At 48.2% G+C, this 17,117-nt stretch overlaps 1 protein-coding gene across 5 annotated transcripts in view; it reads right to left on the bottom strand.

The window, feature by feature from the left end:
• Positions 1-17,117, bottom strand: part of ARHGAP32 (Rho GTPase activating protein 32) — a 187,528-nt gene that overhangs the window by 87,906 nt on the left and 82,505 nt on the right. For all 5 annotated transcript variants that reach the window (XR_007908469.1, XR_007908470.1, XM_051812391.1 and 2 more), the window contains one exon: positions 12,547-12,633. Coding sequence is in view for 2 of the 5 variants with exons in the window: in XM_051812391.1 (XP_051668351.1) it covers positions 12,547-12,633 (87 nt within the window). In the remaining 3 variants the exon portion in view is untranslated. The remainder of the gene's footprint in view (positions 1-12,546; positions 12,634-17,117) is intronic.

The following is a 17,117-nucleotide window of genomic DNA, read 5'->3' as shown; positions in this document are numbered from 1 at the left end:
TGATTGAATTTGCAGTGAGCCGAGATCTGAACCCTCCATCAGCAAAACCATCACCCCGAGGCCGCCGAGCTCCCCGGGCTTCCTGCGGAGCGAGAGGAGATTGGGAGGGACAGGGATGCACAGCTCCAGCTCCAGCTCCAGCTCCAGCTCCAGCTCCAGGAGCAGTATTTTTAGCTCTGCTGATCAAATGGCCGCGGGAGGATGATGAGCAGCCCCAGCCAGGAGCAGTTCACACATTCCCTAAAGCTCCACTCAGCCCTGGGAGACTCGGGAAGAGCAGCACTGTCGCTCCCTGTTCCTGTTCTTCCCAAGCCCAACACAGCACAACTCCTGCAGCTCAGTGAGAATTTAATTACTAACAGACAGACATTACTTACTGCAAATTAAAGAGGAAGGTATTTAAACCATCCCTTGCATTTTAATTCCCAGAGTTAAAACCCCATCATTGCTCCCTCACCTCTTAAACACCTCAATTACCAGTACAAAAATCATACTCCCATAAGTCAGGGCCAGTTCCACACAGGAATATTTTTATGTGCATTTAACTGTTTCCACTTGGCACCTGGCAGAGGCAACTCTTCCTGCTGTGCCCTGAACACTCAGGGGCACCTCCAGCACAGGAGAGGTTCTGCTGTTGGCAGTATTTGTGGCACCAGCAATTCACAGAACTTACATGCTGAAATTTTGTAATAAAGATTTATAAATCTCCTCACTATGTAAAAAAAAAAAACATTGCCAGCTGGATCTGTCTCCATCTGAGCACACAGGTCCCCTTTCTGGTCCATCAATCCCAGGGTGTCACTGAGCTCCAGCACACACAACCTTCCTGCCCCACAGTCTGTTTGCTCTGTAGCACTTCAGATTTATTTATTTTAAGACTGGGATAGACCTTTCTTTTCTGGTTCAAATGCTTATTTCCTCAGAGAGATCACATGGATGCTCTCCTGAACCTTGCTGTCCATGTGGAGAGGGAGACCAGAAAATGAGATGAAAGTCTCTGGCAAAAGTCACTTCAGTTTGACCCCATGGTAAGAAAACCCCTCGGATTAAATGGCTGGAAAAGCAGCAGCACCCACCAGGAGAGGTTAACTCTGCCATGGGGGGACTCCCACAGCTGGCTGGGGCTCGGGCTCTCTCTGTTATTCCAGCCTGACCCTTCAGCCCTTTCTTATTTCAAGTCACACTGGAAAATGGTTTGGAAATGTAGTCAAAACAGAAAAGCAGGGCTAATAAAATCCAGCCCTTGGAGTTCACCCAGGAAGTGTTTGGAGCTGGGTGAGTCCATGACTTCTGGTGTGTTATCGTAACTTGAAGGAAATTATAAATCTTTCAAGTTAAATAAAGTTTGCACTAAGGCAACACAAAGCTACTTTACTTCTGGATGAAACACTAAAACTTCAGCACTGCACCTGGAAACAAGGGACCAACTAGCATAGGATAAGGGGAACATATATACAGCCAAAGCAGGAGGCAGAAAGCAGAGGGGGAAATTTAGTATACTTATGTGGTGAACCCTTATTAGCCTTATTCCACAGAATAAATTAATCTCTCAGCATTAATTATCAGTTTATTATCAAATAATTGCAATCAGCAGGAAAAAAAAAGATATTTTAATGGAAACCACTGCAGCTTTTCTCCCCTAAAAATGAGACTTCTGGATTCCAATTACAGATAGGAGCACCAAACTCACCCAGGGCTGCCCAGGACCTGGGCTGAGCTCCAGCAGTGTCATCCCTGCTGGTTCTCACCCATTTTGGAAGCTCACCCTGACCAGGTGGGTGTGGTTCTCTGGGTGAGAAGTTGCCACAAGCCATGACCTCCCAAAGCAGAGCAGCTTTGCCACAAACAGCAGAGGGCAAACATTTGGCTCAGGCTTCGCTGGGAAGTGGTTCTGGGCAGGTACAGAGGAACAGGAGCACACCAAGAAACCCTTAAGCCCGTCTTTCCTCCCTGTTTCTGACTGGCAGTCTGACATTCCCTCCTGAACTGGAACCAGGATTTCCAGGATGACACATGAGTGAAACCCCTGCCCTCCTGACACGTTCTAATTTAAACAGTTCCATATCAATCATCTCTCCAGTAAAATTACACCCTGGGAGCAGCAGGTCACACAGAGACACGGGGTGAAGGGGAGGGCACAGCATGGGGGGGCTTTGCTGCACTCCAGAAAATTAAAGGAATGACCCAACAGGAGCTCAGAGCCACAAAAGAAACCCTTCAAAGCCACACACCAACTGCTCAGGGATGAGAATTAAAATTCCACCATCTTCCAGGTGGCAAGCCAAGGAGGGAATGTATGAATGTATATATAGTTACAAATGGTTATATGGACGTTGTAGGGATTAAATACAACTCCCAGATGTGCTATAAACTACTCTGCACTTAGAGAAGAGACGGGGTTTCATCAAAGTAAGCACTGCTGGGCTTTAAAATAAAACAAACAAACAAAACCAAACAAAAAACTCTTTGAAAATTACTTGCCTGAGGTGATTAAAACCAGCAAAAGAAAATCTCAGGATGGTTTGGGGACATTAAAGCCCATCCCAGTCCACCCCCTGCCATGGGCAGGGGCACCTTCCACTGTCCCACGTTGCTCCAACCTGGCCTTGGACACTCCCAGGGATGGGGCAGCCAGAGCTTCTCTGGGTAGCCTGTGCCAGGGCCTCCCCACCCTCCCAGGGAAGGATTTCTTCCCAATCTCCCACCTAACCCTGCCCTCTGGCAGTGGGAAGCCATTCCCCCATCCTGTCCCTCCAGGCCCTTGTGAACGGTCTCTCTGCAGCTCCCTTGTATCTGACCCTGCTTCCTTCCAGCCCCCTTCATCCTCACACCTCAGAATGAAGCAACATTCCCAGTGTTTGGAAAATATCACTCACATGGTAAGGAATGTCTCTGGGCAGGGTTAGAGAGAGAAAAACATGAGTATTTCAAGGGAAAAGGTGTAGAAGCATTGATGTGAGAGATGGACCTGACCAGGACTCAAGCAGAGAGCTCAGAAGGGTGAAATCCTGTTTTGAAAGCACGAGAAACAGAAGCAGCTCTGGAGAAGTTTTGTTAATGGAAAACCAGCTGATGTTTTGGCATCAGTTTTAAGGAGAAACACTGAAAAGTGGTGCCAAGACCTGGTAGAGGAACACTGAAGACAGAGCATCTTCAATGTCCAATACCCCTGGTAGGTCTTTACAAAGGCAAACCACACCATTTGAAATAGAGTGTTTTACACTCACAGATGAGATAAAAATGCACCTTTTTTATGTGTCAAAGCCCGAGCCCTTGGTGGCAAACCTGCTCTACAATCCTGGAAAACATCAGTTTATAATTCTGCCTGTTGCACACCCACGGCTTGGGAAGCTCAAGGCCTCCATTCCTGAGCTCACAAATTCCCAGCAGGGAGTTCACACTGTGCTGATTCCGAGTTGTTTCATGCTCCAGGTGTAAATCTTGCTCCAGGAGTTGGGCCCTTGGTGCTGGCTGAACTAGGTCAGTGTGTGACAGGTTACACAGAGTGACAATAGACATCTGCTCTGTGGTTTTTAACAAACTGGGGCCCAAACCTGCTCTGGAACTCTGGGAGAGCCCCAAGGATTAAGGAGCAAGCTCAGTTCAGGCTCCCCTTGAGAATTTTGCCACTGATTCCTCTAAAACCCAACTTAGTTTAGCAGCCAGTTCTAACCCAGCTGGACAAAGCACCTCTAGTTACTGAGGAAACAGTGGCACTCATCACCTCAGTGATTTTATACCCAAACAACTCAATTACAAATTCTCTTCAGAATATCAGTTTAATGATCAAGGTGCCCTCAGTGTAACTCACAGGACATAACTTGGGAAAACTGTTAGAATTACAACAGTTGGAATTAGTATTTTGACACTTTGCTCAGTGACAGCAAATATTTGCTGCAAACAACGAAAATTATGCACTTTTGATTTACCACTAAAGCATCTTTAGGACAAGAGGAAACAGACTCAAGTTGTGCCAGGTTTAGGTTGGATATCAGGGAAAATTTTTTATTGGAGAGGGTTGTCCAGCCCAGGCAGTGCTGGAGTCACCATCCCTAGAAGAGTTCAAAAGCCATGTCACTGTGGGGCTCAGGGACGTGGATCAGTGGAGGCCTTGGCAGAGCTGGGGAATAGTTGGACTGAAGATCCTGGAGATCTTTGCCCACCCAAATGACTCTGTGACTCGGTGATTCTGTCCCTCCATGTTATTTATTTTGACATGGTTTCTGTGCCTTGAGAGGCCCTTTTTACAAATATTCTTTACTAACCTTCTTGCCCTACATTTCGTATCCAATGGGTGTGTTATTTGGAAGTGCAGATGCTCTTCCAAGGTCCATGAACTTCACCTGCACTGGGGCTGAGCATCACAACTGCACACCTTGGCCCTGGTGCCTCCTCAGCCCCCTGACATCCAACAGCACTTGTTGATCAAAGCAACTCTACAGCCTGCACAGGATGAAACTGCTTCAGATGATGTGTCCCAACAGATTCAACTTCCCCAACTGACAGTCCTGGAAATCTGCTGTTAAAGATGCATGACTTTTGAACTTCTCCACAGGGAATAAACATCAAGGCAGCTGAGAAAAACAGCCCATCCACCACAATCCTGCTCTTATTCTGGATTTGCACCAAGCCCAGCTCTTGGAAGAGTTGTCAAACAAGTCAATTTTAGCTGCAGATTTACACTTGCTCAGTGCTGGGGCAGCATCCAGTGTCTCTGTAGCACAGCCCAACTGTCCCCTTCAATTTGTGGCCAGACCCAGCCTTGTCTGCAAAGCATCAGGAGATGATGAGCAGCCCTGCCAGGACTCATTACTCACAGAAGGAAACCACAAGCACTGCCCTGTCCCCTTGGATTGCAGCAGTGACTGTCACTTTTGCTCCAGAGCTCCCAGGACACACTCTGGGGACAAGCAGAGTGAGCTCTAATTCCGAGCTCGTTTTCCTCCTGAAGGCAAAGTGCCCAAAGGACACGACATGAACAAACTCCCATGGAATTGTGAGAGCTTCTGCTGCTTAAAAACCTTCCAGGGCAGCACAGCCATGTGATACTGCATTTTATTCTGAGAAATCACTCTCCCTCCCCAGAGCAGTGCTGCCCTGGCCTTTCCCTTCAGCTGCAGGTTTCCATCAGGGAAAACCATCTGAAGAGCAGAGGAAGGTGCAATTTATCACTCACCATTCCCCTTCAGCTCAGTCCAACAGGAGTCTGGGGGGGTCTTTGGTGAGGTCTTATCTTGTGGTGCTTATTTTCAGATACCCTATTTCCACAGCAAAAAACACCCTCACAGAAATCCACCAGACCATTTCCCTACTGGAATTTAAGCTGAAGCCACAACACAGAGCACAGAAAGTCCCTGTCTCTGGTGTGTCTCTGACAGCTTGAAACGCACCTACACTTGCACCTGCTGCAGGAATGTGCTTTAGCACCAACAGTTTCATGGGAGTACTTATTTCTGCAATGTCACTCTATAAATAAATTATTCAATTCAAAATCCACACAAGGCTAAAACCCTGGGTTTGCATCTCATGCATCCAGAGTCAAGAAAATAAAGAGCTGCCCTTGTGTCCTTCACAGTGCATATTTAAATAATTAAAGAGAAAAAAACCAAACCAAAACAAAGAGAGCCATGAATGAAGAAATTAAAGACCAAAGTTTAAGTACTACAGTAATTTTTCCTCTCATTACCAGACAGATTTATACAGAGGAGCAATGAATCTGCTCCACAGCTGGGGATGAAGAACCAGTCCCAAAAGCTGGGCAATGAAATCCCAGAGCCCCACGACACACAGATGCTGTTCCTGGATTCCTGACACCCTCCTGTGCAGCACAGGAAACAAGAGCTAAGGTCTGCATTCGCAGTCCACAGCCCCAGAGAGCACTGCAAAGGGACAAAGCAGGAGAATGGCTGAACTCCTGGAAGCCTTCCCATCTCCTGGATCCCTGTGCACACATCCTGCCTGACTGTGCACTTGGGAATAAAGGGCAGCAAAGGCAAGGGGACAAAAATCCTCTCTACCTTAGAACTACAATGGGACAAAAATCCTCTTTACCTCAAACTGCCCTACGGTGATGTGTCTGAACAGGACAAGAGGGAACGGCCTCCAGCTGTGCCAGGGGAGGCTCAGGTTGGACATGAAAAAGAATTTCTGCCTGGCAAGGGTTGTTAAACATTGGCAGGGGCTGCCCAGGGAGGTTTGGAGTCCCCAGCCCTGGAGATGTCCAAGGAAGGCCTGGGCTTGGGACTCAGTGCTCTGGGCTGGGGGACAAGGGTGGCATCGGGCACAGGGGGAACTCCATGGGCTGGGAGGGCTTTTCCAACCTCAGCCATTCTGGGATTCTGTTTGTGATTTAGGGATCACAGAGCAAAGCCCAGGCTGAGCAGAGGGCACAGTGAACTTGCTTTTGGAACAGGACACAGCCCAGCTCAGTGCTGATCCTGCTGGGTGTGAGTGCTGTGTGATCCAACTCTGTGGGAAAACTCCAAACCCAGTCAATCACATCCTTCTCCTTAATCATTATTACCCGGTTACTGAATGAATTTACCCTTTACTTTCATCACACCAGCTGCAGTTACATGTAAATTATGCAGTTCAGATACAATTCTACACCAACTCTCCTCCCATCAGATGCCAGTTGACTTTCCAAGAGCCTGGAGCAGAGCTAGGTGTTCCAAAGACACCACACCTTGGATTTGGTCCCTCCTGCACTCTCTGCAGGCTGCCAGCCCCATGCATTCCTTATTAATTCACATTCCTATCGTCACTTCAGTTTTATTTACTACCCCTGAGAGCAGAAGGCATGGGGTGTGTGACCTCAGATCCACCACTGGAGCAGAACATCTGGAAGGACAGGGCAGGAACATTCAAACCAGAAAGGTCATGGCAGCTTTTAAAAAGGTTTTGGGGACTTATAAAGAAATACCCAATATTTGTGGCCCAGAGAAGCTGTGGTTGCCCCAAACCTGGAAGTGTCCAAGGCCAGGTTGGAGCAACCTGGGCTAGTGGAAGGTGTCCCTGGCTCATGGCAGGGGGTGGGACTGGATGAGCTTTAACGTCCTTCCAACCCAAACTTTCCACGATTCTCTTCCCAAACACCCCCAAGCACATGAGGCACTGAACTCATGGCAAATCGTGGGTGGGAGTTCCATGTCTCTCACCTGCAGGCAAGTGGTGCCAAGTGTCAGAAAAGAAGAACAGAGAACAAGCTCGGAGGAAAGGCCATGATGGTGACCAGCATTTGAATGCATTTTAAAGCAGAGCAACTCTCCTGAGCCCTGCTGAGCACTCCCAGGACTCATCCAGCAGCTACAGGGACAAGAGACCTCAGGGGGAAGAATCCCAGAATCCCAGGATGGTTTAGGTTGGAAGGGACCTTAAAGCTCATCTCATTCCCTCCCCTGCCATGGGCAGGGACACCTTCCACCAGACCAGGCTGCTCCAACCCCATCCAACGTGGCCTTGAAGAAGGGGGTGGGATGGTGGCTGCACCATGTGAACCTTTACCTGAATTTACTGCTCAATAAAAGGACACAGCAACTGCTTTTGTTCAGCATAATCTTTAAATAAAGGCAGAAAATCCTCTATCAAAAATGGAGAAGGAGGTCAACACACATTCTGAAAACAGATTTTGCACTGGGTAGGATCCAGCCTGGACGCTCCACACAGACATATCCCATTAACAAAGATGTGACCAGTTTTTCTATATATATTTTTATATGTATATTAAACACACACAGGAATATATGTGTGTTAGAATCTGTCCCTCAGAATCAACTGATTGAAGAGCTTTTCACAGGAGGAATGTTTGTAGCACTTACTGCTCTCCGGGTGTTTGAGCTTCAATCAGAAACTATTAATAAATTAAAGAGCAAGCCTTTAAGACAAAAAACCCAACCATATTTTTGAGTATTTGACTCAAAAATCCTGGTGGAAGCAGTTTGTGGTTTCAGCCTGGACTATCACAGGCAGCCAGACCCAGCAAACCACACTTGGGATGTCGCTCCTCTGAGTAGCTGATTGGCCTCTGTGACAATCCCCTCCACCCTGCTCTCCCCCGAAGCACCAGGGATGGGGATTCCTGGCTGCTCTTCCTCCGGGGAGCCCGTTTTTCCAGCATGCCCTCCACTTGGAACACTCACTGCTGCAGCCAGGGAATGCTGGACAGGGATGCCTTTGGAGCTGTGCAAATCCTGCTCTCCCAACAGGAGAAATCCAGTGGGAATCTCCTGCCAGGCAGAGGGTTGGGAAATGCCTTTGTCCGGTGCATCAGAGCCCTGATTCCATCCAGCAAAGCCAGCACAGCCCAGACAGCAGGGACAAAAACCCAGCTCCCTGCCAGAGGGGATGGGAATGGGAGCACAAAGAGGAGAATCCTTGCTTGGCCCACGAGTTCCTGCTTTGAGAACAGCCTTAGAAATCCACCTGGAGCTGAAACAGGCTTCCTTTGCAGGACACTGGCAGTATTCCATGGAAAGCAGGGGCCGGGAAGGTGGGCTGGGCTCTGAGCTCAGAGTCAGGCTGAGTTTAAGGGTCCATCAGCAGGTCTAGCACCAGGATTTTGTTACCCATCTTGCACAGTCTGACATCTCTAGCTGCCAGGGCCTGTCAGTTCTGTCTCAGCAATGTCCCTGTGAGCATGGAAATGGGAAACAAAAACCACAGGAGATGCCTGCGGGTCAAGGTCTGTCTCAGACCGTGAACATCCTCACAACCAGGCCCTGCTTCTCCCCCTGCCATTCCAAATGTCACCAAAAACGATGTCTGAGGTGTTGAAACACCACAGATCTCACTTTATGCTTTCTATTTTTCTTCCATTTGTCAGAACAAAAAAGCCTAGACTTCTGTTGCAATATTTAAACACAGGTAGTTGCTGTAATATCAGACAAACCAACCCAAAAACATCCAAAAGGCCCATTTTCAGCCTCTCTTACAACCAAGCTGAGCTGGATTAGCCCATTCCAGCCTTTTTGCAGGCTCTGACTTGTGCTGATTTATTCTCCACACACAAAATAACCCCTTTGAAATGTGGCACAGACCATGTAAGTTCTTTGCTTATCCCCATGGAACTTTCCAAGGATGGCAAACACTGTGCATGGACCTTCCCAGCCACAGGTACAGCAGGAATTCCTACAGGTCTCAGACATCCCCCCTTCAGGGTCCACAGGGATAGTTAAGGGTTCTAATTACTGTTTCCAGGCTTCAGAGTGTTCACAGGGACAATCCTCACACCACCCTCCCAGGATTTATCCTTTTATTTTAATAGCAGCAATCTTTTCACAGAATTTCTTTTCTAGAAATTAATCAGTGCAATTTTACTTGGAAGAAAAGGAAAATCCACCTACACTGGTCTAAAAAAACCAAACCAAACAAACCCCTCCATCATCAGCTCTTTCCAATAAGATTTAATTCCCTACCTCTGTTTTCATGTTTAAATTTGTCCAAAAGAATCAAAAGAAGGATCCTGTCTCTCCCCTTTTCTGAAACACTTGGAACATCTCTGCATATATTCCACTTCTTCTTAAGAGCCAATAAAGTGGATTAATTTTTTGAGGTTTATAAGTAGAAGAAAAGCTGAACAGAGACTTAACCCCCCTCTGGAGGTCACACAAAGCTTAGATTTCATGAGCTGACTTGCAGCAGAAAGTGTCACAAATACACCTCCTAAAGAATGTTTTTCAAACCTTATCTGGGAAGGTTTTGCAGAATAGGCCTCAAACACTAATTCTCTTCACGGGCACTAAAGCTGTCCTTGCAGCTGGGGAGGAGTGGGGCAGGACTGCTCAGGGGAAGGGGCTGTGCCCTGCCAAGCACAGCCCGGGCTGGGCTGGTTGGAACATCTGTTTGAAGGCTTTGGGTGCAGAGCTGCAGGTGAAATGCCAGAGGACACATCTCTGTGTGACCCACACACACAGGGGGGATCTGCCCAGCCCACACCAGGCAGGGCCCAGCAGGGCAGTACCTTCAACCCCAGAACTGTGGCTTTAGCTTGTTCCTCTCAGCTCTGGAACCTACAGCTGCCAGGGTGGCAAACACCCCCTCTGTATTTGCACCAAATCACAGATATCCAAAAGCTTCTACATTTGTGTGGATTTAACCTCAATACCAGAACTGCCTGTGTCCATGTGAGCAACCCAGGACATGCTGCAATGGCTGGACACCAACTCTGGAAGCACATCCAGGGTGAGTAAAGTCAAATTTGGTTTTCAGGCTCTTTTCCCCTTCCTCCAGGGCTTTTGGCCCGACCCAGCTGTGTCCTGCCAAAATCCCTCCCCACTGCCCCATCATTCCATGAGCTATTTCACACCTCCACTGGGGTCTCATGTGGAGCCAAATCCAGGCAGACACTGCAGGGCTCCAAAGCCTGGTGGAATGGAATCTTTCCCTGGACACTGGGAGAGGCCCGGGGATGTCAGGGGGAAAGTGTCTCCCAGGGCAGGAATGATGCTCAGCTGTGCAGTTCCTTCCATACCTTCCCAGTCATTGGATCCAGATGCCACAAGTTTCTCAGCTCTTTATGGATCTGAGAAACAGGGACGTGGACTGACATGGGAGAGGGGAATCCCAGGCTCAGAGCAGGGAAGACTGGTCAGGGGAGTACTTTAAAAAAGAAGAAAAATGGGGAAAAAAAAAAGAAAAGAGAAAATACAGGAAAAATAAGGAAAAACTGAATAAGACAATAGGAGAAAAGGGAAAGAGGAAAAAGGGAAAGAGAAAAAAGGAGAAAAGGAAAAAGGGGAAAGAGAAAGAGGGGAAAGAGAAAAAGGGGACAGAGGAAATGGAAAGGGAAAAGAAAAAGGGAAGAAGAAAAGAGGAAAGAGAAAAAGAGGAAGAGAAAAAGAGGAAGAGGGAAAGGAAAGAAAGAAAGGGAAAGAGGAAAATGGAAAAAGAACAGAAAGTAAAAATAAAAGAAAAAAGGAAAAAGACAAGGAAAAGGAGAAAAACAGGAAAAAGAAAGGAAGACAAAGGTGGCTGGTTCTGTGTCCAGTCTTTAAAGTGATGAGGCCAATTTCCAGTGTTTCCATTCCAGTTCAGCCAAACACTGGAGGAGAAGGGAAGGGAAGGGAACTTCTCAGGAGCTGGGCCTGGGGCACAGGGCCTGCAAAGGAGGGTTTGCCTTCCCCAAGAACTCACCCACTGTCCCCACACACTGAAACCTCTGCACTGCACGCTCACAGACATCCTGCAAAGCATCCAAGAGTGATCCCAAATGGGAGGGCCTAAAACATACTGACATTCCAATTTCCTCCAATCCCTGCCAAACCCCTTTCCCTGCCCAGCTCCTGGCTGGGGCACAGCCCTGTGCCCACCCCTGAGGCTGCTGTGCTGCCTGTCAGCCTGAATGCTGTGTGAGAAGGGCTGGGTTTGTGCCAAAGTGGCCACAGGTCGGTCAGAACAGTGCTGGAGACACTCCCAAAATGGCAATTCCGAGTGATGTCCCCTTCCAGCCTCTCCTCCTCTCCCCAGGGCACATTTCTGTACCTGTACACACGTGTGTGTGTGTGTGTGTGTGTGTGTGTGTGTGTGTGTGTGTGTGCCACTGACACTGCTGGGGTTCAGCTGGGCCAGGCTGCACCTGCATAGCACAGCAGGGTCCTCTGCTCCTTGGGATGTAGGATCCTCTGCTCCCTGGGATCCAGGATTCTCCTCAGCTCTCACAACAGCCACTCTGTTCACACAGAGCCAGGGCAGCAGAGCCTTTCCACTGCAAATCCCCCCATCTGTGTGTCCCAATGCTGGGACAATCCAGCAGATTCCCAACCCCACACAGTTCAAATGTAGGTACCACAGGTGTGCCTGTCCCACACAACTCCTCTGAGCACCCGAGGCAGCAGAACCACTGAAGGAGCTCTGAAAAGGTGACAGACACCCCAGTGATCCTGGTAATGTTCCATACCCAGTGATAGGAGGGATGCTCAGGAGGTGAATCATGGACAGAGCTGCTACCCTAAAACCAGGAAAAGGACCAAACACAGGCATTAACTCAGCAATGAACCTGCCACTGCATCTCCCACCAACAGTGATTCACTGAGCACATTAAAACACAATCACCTGTCATGGAGCACTTTACAAACTCACACACATCAGGAGATGGGGAATCCATGGGATGGAGCAGCAGATTTATCTGCCCAAAGCATCCTGACACCACAGCACAATTCCACACCAGGTGTCTGGAGACATCACTGGGAGCAGATCAAGAATCCCCATGTCCTGTGTGAACAAAGCACTGCTGGGATTCTCCCATCTGGGGTCACTGGAGTGTCTGGGTGACCATGGCCACCCCCAGACTGCCCTCACACACACTCCTGTCCCTGGGCTCATCCCAGGAAGGATTATTTCCTTCCCACAGTCCTTTTTCTCCCCTCAGTGCTTTGCTTTTCCTACAATGAGCTGGTGGCACTACCACAGGCACCATCTTGGAGCAAGGGAAGAGCTGGAAACCTCCCCACAGCACAGAAAGTGTCACATCCTGATATTCCAAGGCTGTGCTGGCAAGTGGAATGAAACACAGGCTGTAAACAAGTTGGGGGGAGAAAACATGGCATTTACCTGACAGCAGATCTGCACCAGGTAGACCAGTTCTTTGGAGTCACAGCCATTCCTCGTCACTTCGTTCTGTTCCTCCGGGAGCGAGAGCTGAGCCAGGGAGAGAGGGAGAGAAGGAGCAGGTCAGTGAGCAGGGACAGGCCAGGCTTGGGATAACACAGCAGGCACAGCAGCCACGACATGCTGAGCAGCAGGGAATCAGGGAAGGGCTGGAGCTCCAGAGGGGAAACATTGAGCATTCCCAGCTCACACAGACCCTCCAATGCCATTGGGTTGTGGCACCTCACCTGACAGGTTAAAAATAAAAATATGGTTCAAAAATAAAACAATTACAGGGAGGCAAACTGCTCAAGCCAGGGATTAAAGCTCCAGCTTAAGAGTCTGCAAAATTAATTGTTCACTGAAAATACCTCTATAAATATTCATGTATCAGATAAAAGTGCTTCCCCTTCCCCCCATTTTATTCATTTTTTATTTTATACGTTCAGGCAGACATTAGATAATAAAACATATCTCCTAATTTCAGTGTTGTCAAGCAATTCACCCCAACAGAGAATTTTATAGCCCCATTCATCACATACAGAGTCATTAACTGCAACATCAGGATGTGCCTGTTTGGGAGCAGTGAGAAGAGATTTAACTGTCTCATTCCTGCACATCTACTGAGCCTTGAGCACTCTGGTCCTGTTACTAGTCTTGATATCCCACACTGAAAATGGCTCATGGTTAATGATCTTCTCTGAAAATAGAAATTACAGATGATCATAAGCAAATTAAGACTGTTTGCAAAGCAAATAAAGGAAATGTTTGCAAAGCAAATAAATAAAGGAAATGTGCACATAAAACTTAAAGTCTGTAAAAAAATCCTAATTAGCTGAGAGCAAAAAAAACCCACCCTGAAACAAATGAAAGCAGAAATGAAAAAAAGACTGAGGAGAATCCCAAGTTGCCATATTTAATGAGTGTAAGCAAGGGAAAAGGAGAAATGGGTGATGAGAGACACGAACCTCCTGAAAGGGACACAGGAGGCAAAGTTCTCTCCCATATAAACAACCACAACAGGATGAATGAACTCACTTTTCATCCTGCCAGTCCCTCCCTGCTCTCTGGGAGGAGTTCCCAGAGCACACCCATTCAGCCTCTTCCTTCACCAGCCCAACTCCCTGAATACTAATCTTCTGATGGCCATACACAGATTTCTGGGCCAAATAAAGCTTTTAGATTTGTACAATTTATTATATTTTTACACCACTAAATATATTCAGAAACATGTGTGCAAATGCTGACCACTCCCTCATGCTGGTGGTGCAAGTAAAACTTCGTGTGGTACTGCTTTTTGGGAAGCAAATGCAACTTTTCCATCAAACAATTTATATCCTAAATCAAGTGTGCCCATTCCCTTTGCAGCCCAGCAGTGCAGAGCAGCTGAAGCAATGGCACCTCACCAGGGACACTCCTCAGCCTTGGGCTGAGGCTGCCAAGGCAGGGAAGGACATGGGAAGTGTCAAAGCTCTGGGGAAGCTCTGGCAGACGAAACCACTCAGTGTCACCTCCATCAGGGTATATCTTTACTCCCTCAGAAATCCTCCCCCCAGAATCCCCAGCCACTGTTTCCTCAGCCACTGCTTCAGCTCCTCCTGGGCCTCTTTTCCCTCCACACTCATTTTTTTGTCTCCCAGGCAGTCCCTCCTTGCACCCATCCCCTCTCCCTCCTGCAAAGCTTCCAGCAAGAGCTTGAATGATTTCCATGCTCCCTCCCCCTCCCAGGCTGGTGTGAAACACAGTCCCAGAGATAAATCTTAATTCCAAAGCATCTTAATTCCACTTAAAAACTGCATTCCAGGAAGAGGCAATGGGAAAGATCTGTAAGAGTGACTTTCCTTCGTAAGAGGGTGGGGATTCCTGCCATTAATGTGATTAAACACAACCATTAGTTCTGTATTGCACCTTCCATCCAACTTAACCATCATTCTTTGCTGTCAAATGTCACATTTGAAGTGCTACTGAGTCTTGAAACTACAGTCAAATTAAAAATAACAAAGCAGCCAGGAAAGGAAAGCTAATCCATTCTGGGGGGATTTTCCATGCTTGCCAGGTAACACGGAGCTCTGCTTTAATTAGGGCCACAAAGGTGATTAGAGGGCTGGAGCACTTCTCCTATGAGGAAAGGGTTAGGGATAGAGAGCTGGGATTGTTCAGCCTCCAGGAGAGAAGGCTCTGGGGAGACCTGAGAGCCCCTGGCAGGGCCTAAAGGGGCTCCAGGAGAGCTGGAGAGGGACTGGGGACAAGGCATGGAGGGACAGGACAAGGGGAATGGCTTCCCACTGCCAGAGGACAGGGATAGATGGGATATTGGGAAAGAACTGTTGTCTGTGAGGGTGGGGAGGCCCTGGCACAGGTTGCCCAGAGAAGCTGTGGCTGCCCCATCCCTGGCACTGTCCAAGGCCAGGTTGGACAGGGCTTGGAGCAACCTGGGCTAAGTGGGAGGTGTTCTTGCCCATGGCAGGGGGTGGCACTGGGTGGCCTTTAAGGTCCCTTCCAGCCCAAACCATCCTGGGATTCAATGAATTGTGGGTTTCCTACCCAGAGAGAAAACTTTCCATCCTTGACTCTTCCCTGTGCTTACTGAGGGTACAAACACCTCCTCAAGGGAATTCCAGGCCTTGCCTCCACTGGGTGTATCAGTGCTTACACACATCCCCACAGGCTCTGCTGTGCTTTGCCAGGCTCCATTCACCCCAAAAACCAGCAGCCAGGTGGCAAAACCACTGATGTGCAAATGCAGCAGCTCCCTGAAGACATTCAAGGCCTGGTTCTGTACAACAGGGTAGAGAAAGGCACGGGGCAAGTGAAGACACAGGTTGAGTTGCATCACCCCCTCTAACAGGTTGATTTACACGAGGTTGGACCTGAGTCAAGCCAAGCCTGTGCACAAACTCTCCCGAAATAGCAGGTGAATCATCGGGGAGGTCCATGTGTGTGGGACACGGAGTTACAGCAGCTCCATTTAAAGCCCACACCTGCCTGAGCACCGACCTGCGGGGGCACAGCCACTGATTTTACACCCACAGTCTGTCCCCACTGCAGTGCTCCCATGTCCCTGCTCAGACAAACTCACTGTGCTGAGAAGTGACACTTAAACCCCCTGTACCATTTGCAACTGTCTTGTTTCAGAGTGAAGCTGTAAAAGCCAATGAACACAGTTCCCCTCCCACAGCAGCTTTGTGCTGACTGAGAGACAGAGAGAGCTGCTTACAAGGAAAACCCCTTGGGTTTATCCTGTGACACAACTGTCCTTGCAGCAAAATGAAATATTCACTCGTGTTCTCTATTCCCCATGTGGCTTAGTTTGTGTTTTGCTCAGTCAGTGGACACACATGAATGCTCTCTCCAAAATCATGGATGCCCTGATGCTGAAAAGCCTTTCCTACTGCTGCATGCCTTGTAAACAGAACATCCTGGAAAGCACAGCTGCCCCCAGGCTTGATTTGAAACCCAAGCACAAAGCACAGGCCTCTCCTGACCTCAGTGGACTCTAAACATGACTCATGGGCAGAATGTGCTTGGCTCCAAAGTGGGACATGGATTTTTGTGTTCTTAAAGGACAGGGCAGAGAGCAGGTCTCGAGGATACCCCTGTACCCATCCCAGTGGGGATCACTGAGACAGCTGGAATAATCTGTAACCAGCATTTATGGTCCCTGACCAGAGCATCAGACATGACACTTTATGACATATCATCTGAAATGTTCCTTTTTCACATTGAAAATGTTGTCAAACCTCCTGAACCTGACAAACAGTTATGATGCATCAGATTCCACTGATTTCATTTATTATGGAATATCTGTGCTTGGCCAACACCAAGGGATTGTGACTGATTTTAGCAGTGAGATTTAGGGTTTCCTAAACTTTTCAGTGTCACTTTATGACACACAAAGAAAGCCTTAAAGATGGTCCTATGGACACCCCACACTTCACCAGGTGGATGGATAATGCAGAGTGCTGTAAACATTACAGAATCATGGAATCCCAGCATGGTTTGGGTTGGAAGGGACCTTAAAGCTCATCCAGTCCCACCCCTGACATGGGCAGGGACACCTTCCATTAGCCCAGGTTGCTCCAAGCCCTGTCCAACCTGGCCTTGGACACTTTCAGGGATGGGGCAGCCACAGCTTCTCTGGGTAACAATGTCAAGGTATTGTTCAAATTTATCTTTTCACAGCCACAGACAAGTTTGGGAGTCTCCACTGTGCCTCTATGCACACACCCACCAAGAGCTGAGCACGAATTCAACACAGTCAGGTTTTTCTCCACCACCAAACTCACCCCACGTTGCTTGTGCAGGTGACAAATAAGAGCTGTAGCTCCTCAGACAAAGATCTATCAAATGATGAGAAACTCTAACAGACACAATAGCAAAGACTTCCAAGAGCAGGAGGCTGGGCTGAAGGAGCATGAAGGATCTCACAGTACCAGGTTTCCCCTTGGCATTGTGAAAGACAAAACTAAGTCCCATCCCTTGTTCAAATACAATTTTACCCAAAAGAGCTGTGCTTGCTGGCCAAGACTTTACTG

This window comes from Manacus candei, unplaced genomic scaffold, assembly GCF_025592945.1.
Source record: "Manacus candei isolate 608988 ecotype Guabito, Panama unplaced genomic scaffold, ASM2559294v1 h1tg000086l, whole genome shotgun sequence".
Lineage (NCBI taxonomy): Eukaryota > Metazoa > Chordata > Aves > Passeriformes > Pipridae > Manacus > Manacus candei.
The sequence above is the reverse complement of the archived record's forward strand: the minus strand, read 5'-3'. Positions and strand labels throughout refer to the sequence as shown.